Source organism: Eumetopias jubatus, unplaced genomic scaffold, assembly GCF_037043125.1.
Source record: "Eumetopias jubatus isolate StellerSeaLion01/CBP00866 unplaced genomic scaffold, mEumJub1_p1.0 scaffold_15, whole genome shotgun sequence".
NCBI classification, from domain to species: domain Eukaryota; kingdom Metazoa; phylum Chordata; class Mammalia; order Carnivora; family Otariidae; genus Eumetopias; species Eumetopias jubatus.
In genome coordinates this window covers 94,520,948-94,528,763 of record NW_028274821.1, presented here as the reverse complement: position 1 = coordinate 94,528,763, position 7,816 = coordinate 94,520,948, and the positions used below count along the sequence as shown (strand labels likewise).

At 64.9% G+C, this 7,816-nt stretch overlaps 1 protein-coding gene across 1 annotated transcript; it reads right to left on the bottom strand.

The window, feature by feature from the left end:
* Nucleotides 1-1,188: 1,188 nt before the first annotated feature.
* SLC34A3 (solute carrier family 34 member 3) lies at nt 1,189-7,360 on the bottom strand. Its single transcript, XM_028094648.2, has 13 exons — nt 7,328-7,360; nt 5,801-5,924; nt 5,432-5,521; nt 4,816-4,944; nt 4,597-4,740; nt 4,410-4,521; nt 4,139-4,334; nt 3,853-3,942; nt 3,670-3,757; nt 3,406-3,573; nt 3,210-3,326; nt 3,004-3,128; nt 1,189-1,653 (listed from the first exon to the last, which is right to left on the bottom strand). The coding sequence occupies exons 2-13, from the start codon at nt 5,883-5,885 to the stop codon at nt 1,189-1,191; spliced, it is 1,809 nt and encodes a 602-aa protein (XP_027950449.1). The 5' UTR covers nt 5,886-5,924; nt 7,328-7,360.
* Between the last annotated feature and the right edge of the window lie 456 nt (nt 7,361-7,816).

Here is a 7,816-nt window from a genome sequence, read left to right as displayed (position 1 = left end):
GGCGCCCCTCCATCAGGGCAGCATTCTCTGGACAAGGAGGAGGTGACTGCCCACAGCAGCACACTAAGACCTGGGGCAAGCCAAACCCCTGCTCAGGGTCACCTCCACCTCTGGTCTGTGGGTGTGTGCCCCTCAGTGCGTGAGTTCTGGGCCACAGACTTAATCCTACTGAAGAAGCTTTGTTTTCTCCTCATGGTATTTCCGGGCAAGTGTGTTGTGGGAAGCCCTGGGCTGGAAGGGGGGAGGCCCAGACGGCTTCCTGGAGTTCCCTTACCAGCTGGCAGGCAGACAAGCCTTACCGCCCCCTGGGCAGGGGGTGGGCAGGAGTCCCCGTCAGGGGACGCACCCTCAGGTGGGAGGGACAGTGCTCAGGCTCACCTGACCTTCGCCTGCCTCACGGCCGAGGGGTTTGGGGTGGCATGGTGGCATGGGCTCCGGGCGCGGCTGGCTCTAGGGGTTGCCGGCAGGACCTACTTCCTGGTGGGTTTACGGGGGGCGGGGGGGCGCTGACTACCTGCTCTGCTGGGCCCATGGCAGCCCTATGCCTGTGTCTCACATGGACACCGCCCTGCGCCCTGCCCATCCGAGAGAGAGAGAGAGAGAGAGAGAGAAGCATGGGAGGGGGGAGCCTGGGGCCTCCTGGTCCTCACTCATCCCCTCCTCACTCCCTGGGCACTTGGGGGACCCATGAGGCTGGCCCCCAGAGGGGCTGCCAGCACCAACCACCTGACTCCTAGGGTGCGCCGTCTGCGGGTGGTGGGGCATGGGAGCCGGCAGCCCCTCCCTCCTTCACCCAGGGGGAAGGGTCCCGGCCACATCCAGCCACAGATGCTTTCTGACGGATATCTCCACGCTCCTGACTGGCCGCCACTTGGCACCTTCTGTCTCCAGAGGCTCAGGAGAGAAACAGAGTTACAGCCTGGGACTCTGGGTTGGCTGTGTGCTCACACCTACTCAGGCTTGCAGTGGGTCCCGGGTGTCAACTGGGGGACAGCTAGCACTTGTCTGCTTCCAGCTGGCCTTGGAGCCTGGTCAGGGGCCCTCCTCAGGCAGGGGACTGAAGACCACTCACACCTGGGTCACAGCCTTGTTTATTTGCAAAGAAGGCAAGCCAGGTGACTCAGAAGTCTTCTGCTTCTGGGATCCCCCAGGGCACCCAGGAGTCAGTGAAATGGGGGTGCCCCCCCTTCACAACTGCTGGGAGGCCAGGACCTCAGGGTTCTCATAGCAGTGGGCCTCCTTGGCAGCGGCCTGAGGGGGGCTGCACACCCTGCAGGGGCAGCAGCAGCTGACCAGGCGGTCCCAGGGCTCCAGAGAACGGAGCCAGAGTGGGAGCCAGGCCCAGGACCGCAGACGGTGGGGCAACCAGGCTGGCCGGTGCCGCTGCAGGACATTGATCAGGATGAGGAGGAGCACCAGCCCCACCAGGGGTCCCCCGACTGCAGCCAGCACCGTGCTCCCTGCCAGGGAGAGCCCAAAGGCTGCCAGGGGCAACAGCAGGAAGCTGAGCAGCAAGTAGGCAATGGCCACCCAGCGGTAGTTGGCCGTCAGGTCCCCGAAGCGCTTGGCCAACGGGATGGGCAGCCGCAGGATGGGCACCACGTACCACAGCAGGATGCCGGCCAGGTTGAAGAAGAAGTGGATGAGGGCCACCTGGAGGTCCAGAGGGCAGGCAGGGGTTAGGAGCCTGGGCCCGATGGCACACAGGTCCCGCAAGGCTGCCCAGGACTACCCAGGACACCTGCTCTCCCTCCCACCCCTCCTCCCCCCACCCCTCCTGCCCCCGCCCCGGCAGAAAGGGTACTAAGTCTGAAGGCTGTTGGAGGTCCGCTTGTCGGCCATGACGGGCCACCTAGTAGGGCAGATTCCAGCCGGGTATGGGTGTGCCCTTCCAGTACCGCCCCACTCCCCCCAACACACTCAACGCTGGGAGCCCAGTGTGGTAACTACATCACCAACGACCACATGGATCTGCTCCTCCCCTGGGCCGGCTCAGCCTGCCCACACCTCATGCCTGGTGACCCCATTCCTGCTTATCCATGAGTGGGCTTAGCCACCCAGCCCTGGGCTCTGGCCTGGCTCCTGTGGGGAGGAGGTGCAGGGCCACACGTGCAGGGAACATAGCCCCCTCCAGGGGCTGCTGGTCTTGAGGAGTCGCTGTGGAAGGTGCAGTCCAGAGGCCTTCCTGGAGGGGGTGGACCAGGGCCCTGCACTGAGAGGGTCTGAGTGGACAGAGCAGAACCAAAAATGCAGGAGGGTGGTAGGGAGGGCTTGTGGGCAGAAGCCCCGCAAGATCTGGGCTTTCAGGAGCTGCGTCTGTCTGGGCACCTAGGCAGAGGCAGTGGGGGAGGGAAACTCAAGCCAGGGCAGCGGACCACAGAAAGGGTGACTTAGAGATGGAGGTAGCAGGACTAAACGGGACTGGGTGTGGGGCACAGAGCTAGGGGACCAGGGGGAGGTGTCCTGGAGGCAGAACTGTGGCCGTGGGCAAGGGCAGCTTGGAGCACCCAGCACAGATGAGGTAGGGCTTTGGAGGAAGATGGCAGGTTGTTCAGGTAGGGGCCTGTTGGGTTTAGATGGCTGGGGGGGGGGGCGGTGCATCCCGGAAGTGGTGGACTAGAGGGGCTTGAGGCCCCCCAGGGCCTTGAAGGGGCACAGCCAGCAGCACGGGGTGGGGGAGGAGGACAGGGGCTCCTGGAGGGAGTTTGGCCAGGAAGGAAGAGCGGCAGCACCCCAAGACCAGAGGGTCCTTGAAATGACCTGCTCCCCGGGGAGGAAGAGTGTGGCTAGGGGTCCCAGAGATGTCCACAGGATCCCTAGGGTTTGAGGAGGTGGGACTGCAGGTCTGATCGGGCAGCCAGAGGGGGGTCCCAGGGACGTGTGGGCCGTGGCCAAGCTGGCCGCAGGGCTGGACAGGAGGGAACTGAGCCCAAGGGGAAGCCCCAGGCCTGGGGTGGGAGTGGGAGGGGCTGGAGGCCAGGGAGAGGTGAGGTAGGGTGGTACCTGGAGGGCACTGAGCAGCATGTCCGCGGGGCTGGCCAGGGCAGCCAGCAGGGCTGTGGTGGTGGTGCCCATGTTGGAGCCCAGGAAGAGAGGGTACGCCCGCTCCAGGCTGATCACCCCGACCCCTGGGGGAGCCGGGGGTGAGCACCGGGGCCTGAGCCCTCACCCCCGTGGCCCGGGGTCCCTTGCCCATCCCCTGCGCTCACCCATGAGCGGCACAATGGCCGCGGTGAAGACACTGCTACTCTGCAGCACGAAGGTCAGGCCGGCGCCCACAAGGATGGCCAGGTAGCCGCTGAGCCAGCTGAACGGGAAAGGGAAGTCTGCAGGGGGGGGGGACTGGGTCATCCTCTGCCCGGCCTCCCCCCCCCCCACATGCCCCTGTCCCCAGTCTGGCCGCACCAGCGTTGATGACCTTCCGCACGGCCTGGGCCACACGGCCACGCAGCACAGAGTTGAGCAGCTTAACAATGAGCACGAGGCAGGTGCAGAGCAGGAGCAAGGAGGCCGCCAGCAGGATGCAGCCCACGGCCAGGTCCGTGAGCACAGTCCCCGTGAACAGGTGGTGGCCTGGGGGCAGCGTGGGGTCAGTGAGCCCAGGCCAGCTCTAGGGGCCAGTGGGGCACAGGGACAGGGCTGGGGGGCCGGGGGGGCTGGGGGCCTCACAGGGCAGATGCTCCACCAGGACAGAGCTGTTGTTCTCAGGGCAGGGGCCGGAGGTGAGCACTCCACAGTCACTGCTGTTCCACGGAGTCTGGGGAGGCGAGGCAGGGCAGGCTCAGGATGGACCCAGAGCCGGCGGGACTGAGCAACTGGCAGGTCGGAGATCGGGGGTCAGAGGCACCTCACCATCACCTCCCTGGTGCCGCACCATTGCTTAATGAGGCTGCTGTTGGTCGCATTGCCTGTAGCACTGCTTGCAATCCTATCAGTGTCCAGCTGTGGGACAGAGGGGTTGGGACCATGGACTGGACCCTCAGGGCTCACCTGGGACCCAGATGCCCACAGCCCAGCCCGTTGTGCCCTCCCGCCCACTGTGCAGGGCCCAGGATAGGGCTGGGGCACGGCCCCCCCACTCCCGACCCCCAGCACTTTCAGGCACAAAGGGCCCCCCGAGGGCAGCACCTTTCCTCACCTGCACAACCAGGTGTGTGAGAGGCTTTGTTAGCACCTTGAGGATGTCGGGTGCTTGCCCCCCAGGCTGCAGGTTGCTGGCGCCCAGAGCCACGGCGCTGAGCCTCTCCAGCAGGGCTGTGGCGCTCTCCAGAGGCAGCAGGATCAGCACCGTGAGCCAGTTGAAGATCCCATGGACGGCCGAGCCGCCAAAGGCCCTGCCACGTGGAGCACAGTGGTCGGTGGCTCGACTGTGGCCTTGCTCACAGCCCCTGCCCCCCCCCCCCACTCACCTCCGAAACTCATCCCGGTCCCCTGACTGTGCCATCGAGACCAGGGTGCTGGTGATGGACGTGCCCACGTTGACGCCCATGATGATGGGCACACACGCCTGGACGGTCAGCACTGTGGGGGTGCCGCATCAGCTTCCCGCACTCTGCCCGCCCACCACCAGCCCGGGGTGGGGGAGGGGGCACTCACATTTGGAGGCCACCATGCTGACCACGATGGAGGAGGACGTGCTGGAGCTCTGTACCAGAACTGTGACCAGCACGCCAATGACCAGTCCAGCCACAGGGTTGGACAGCACCACGTTGTCCTTAAAGATGTCTCCAGTCATTTTGCCTGTGTCCAGAGAGAGGTGCACTGAGGCTGAGCAGGACTGGCTGCCCGCCCCACCCCCAGACCCCCGGCACTCACTGCTGAGCAGCTGGAAGGCAGAGCTGAGGATGTCCAGGGAGCAGATGAAAAGATAGAGGTTGCCCAGGAGCCCACAGGCCTTGAGGAAGCCAATGACCACCCGGAGGACCCTGCCGGCCACGCTGAGCTCTGAGAACACAGGGCAGGGCAGTCCTCAGCCAGCCCCCCAACCCAGCCCTACCCTGCCTGGAACCCCTCCCAGTCCCTTTCCTCTGTCTCCCTGCAGGGCAGGGCCTGGGCCCCCCTTCTCTGTCCCCACACAGGGCAGGGCCTGGGCCCCCCTTCTCTGTCCCCGCACAGGGCAGGGTCTGGGTCCCTCCTCTGTTCCTTTGCAGAATGGCCAAGCCGACTACCCCCGGGACCTCCCAGAAACCTAATGGTCATTAGGAGGGAGAAGGAGGGGCAGGCTTGGCAGGGGTGACTCTCATATCCAGACACAACAGGCAGCTGAGCTGAGGGACAACCATCCCTGGGGTGGTGGTCTGCGCAGTAGATTTCTATATGGCCTGTCGAGGCCAACCTCTTTCCCGCTCTCTCTCCCCAAGGACCTCTCCACGCTCAGACCCTGGGAAGTCAGAGCCCCATTTGGCCAGTTGCCCAGCACCTCCAGACCTACCTGTCCAGGACTGGCCAGTGTCCTTCAGCTGAGGGAGGGCCCAGGGGTCCATTTCCCCCTCTTCCAAGACTGGGGCAGAACCAGAGGTCCCTGCAGGAGCCAAGGTGAAGTAGGGCCAAGGATAGGCAGGGGCAAGAGGGTGTGGGGGGGCTCTGGTATAGGGGTTTGGGGCAAGAGGCAGGAACAGGAAGCAGAGAGGAAAGGGGGCCTCCAGCTTGTCTGGCCCTGACCGGAGTTGTCACGAGCCCCCATGGGCTCTCCGGGAGATGAGCGGGAGCCCCCTCCCCACTTACACAGAGCGTCGGATCAGGGGCTGGACGGGGAAGCAGAGAGGCAGGCTGAGGCCTGGTGCCCTGGGGCTCCTGGTACCTGCATTTCCCAGACTCCGGTCCACCAGGCCAACTGTGTCCAGAGTCAGGGGGGGGACCTGGCCATCCGTGAGGGAATTCGGCATGGATTTCTGGCAGGGACAGACCCAGGTCCAAGCCTGGATCTGCTGGGGGGGAAAGGCAGGTCAGACACGTGCCCTCCCGCTGCCCCACCAGGTCCTGCTGGGGTCCTCCAACCGGGGATCTGTCTTCCCTCCCCACCCCTGCTGGCCTTGGAGATTTCCCGCTTCCTCCATCTATGGGGGCGGGCGGGGGGGAAATGGCTACAGTGACCTCAAGCAGTTGTCAGGCGAGCCCAGTCCAGTTTCAGGGGCAGAGTCGAGGGGGCCCTGGCTCCCTGGCTCCCTCGCTGGTCCTGGCTGGAAGAAGACTTGGTGGGTGGCCCAGGGCACAGGGTGCTGGGTGCCGGTAAGTGCCTAGGAGCAGGGAATCCAGTGACCTTCTCATCAGGCAGGTGTCATCAGGGACACTGCAAATGGTCCCAGCTTAGACTTTGGCATTTGATACCAAACGGTGACGTCTCCGCTTGATAAGGGCCGCACCCCCAGGGATGGGGGCAGGGCAAGGGGCTTGGGTCTCCCCATCCCACCTCAAGGCTCCTTTCTTCAACCCTCTGGGTCTGGATCCCTGTCCGGTCTTCTCCCCCAGCCCCCCTCCCAGTCCCCAGGGTCCAGGTCCTGGGCGGCTCTCTGTCACCGCTCCCTCCTGGCTCTCATCCTCAGCTCGGGGAGGCTCAGGGTGGGGCCTAAGCCCTGAGCCAGGAGGTCACCCAGCCCTTGCACTGGTGTCCCAGGGCCCCACCTGGTTCTAGAAGCTCCTACCTGTGAGGGTAGTGAGGGGGCACCTGCGGGGAGGAGACACAGGGCGGGAGCAACTGCTGGTCAAAGATCTGCTGGGTGCACACATGACCTGCTGTGTACTGAGCCCCATTAATGTTTACCCAGGAGTCGAGGCCCCTGAGGGGTACCTGTCATAACCTCAGGTGCCTGCCTTGTCTGCATCCCACTAACCCCCTGGGGCAGGAGCTCCAGGCCCCCAGCTCATCCCTCTCAGAGTGGGGCTTCTCCCTGGCTGGGCCCTGAGCCAGGCCGGGGCTGTTGCAGGGCTGGGCATGGGCTCCTTCGTGCAGGACTTCCATGAGTAGACGCCTATGGGACGTGACCAGACACTGCACGCTGCCCGCCCAGCGCAAGGCAGGATGCTGGTTGGCCTGGAGGCCCTTGGAAAGTTTCCCCAAGCTCTGCAGACCTTACTATGGTCATCCCTACCCGATCAGATGGTGGGAGGGAAGCCCTTTGCACTAGGTGGGTGGGGAGGGCCCCAGTCCCTAAAGTCATCCAGTTCAGACCTGGGCTCAAGGCAGAGCTGGGCCCAACAGAGCTCCCAGTGGGGGCTCAACCCCAGCGGTGGGCAGTAATGGTGGCGGGTCTTGCACCTCCATCTACAAGTTGGGGGGGCAGGGCCCATCCCCAGGCCACCCTGCCGCCCAGCCCACTGCCCACCCCGCCTGGACCTGCAGACTCAGCCCGTCCTGTTCACTTCCACAGGGGGACAATCCTGACTGGCCCCGGGGCTCGTGGGCGCCTCTTGGGGTCAGCCCCTTCCTGCCGCCCCTGCTGGGAAATGCTCCTCCCCCTCCCCCCGGGCCTGGTCTCCCCAGGGGCCCGCTGGCCGCAGCGCCCTGGTCTAGTTGCTGCCCACCAATCGCTGTGTTCCTGGGGGACTTTGCCCCAGAGAAGGAGGAGGTTTCTGAGTGTCCTCTCAGCAAATTTTCTTGTCCCTCCCTGTCCGGCACCCACTGCCCAGGGCAGGCCCAGCAGTCCCTCCCAGAGGCTCCCGAGTGACCCTGTGACAGTTCCTTTCCAGATGGGGCAGCGATGTCACAGCCTGACCTGGGGGAGGGTCTGTGTCCGTAGCCTCCAGCACCTGCACTGGCGCCTCGGAAGGGTCTGTGTGCGGGCCGCTGTGAGGCGGAAGGAAGCTGAGGACCGGGAAA

Bases quoted from the DNA above. Each gene is read 5' to 3' on its own strand.
- SLC34A3 (XM_028094648.2), bottom strand. From the start codon at position 5,885: ATGCCGAATTCCCTCACGGATGGCCAGGTCCCCCCCCTGACTCTGGAC. The intron at 4,335-4,409 runs GTGAGTGGGGGG...TCCACGTGGCAG, and splicing joins GACCGGGATGAGTTTCGGAG to GGCCTTTGGCGGCTCGGCCG. The intron at 3,129-3,209 runs GTGAGCGCAGGG...CGGCTCCCCCAG, and splicing joins GGCCATTGTGCCGCTCATGG to GGGTCGGGGTGATCAGCCTG.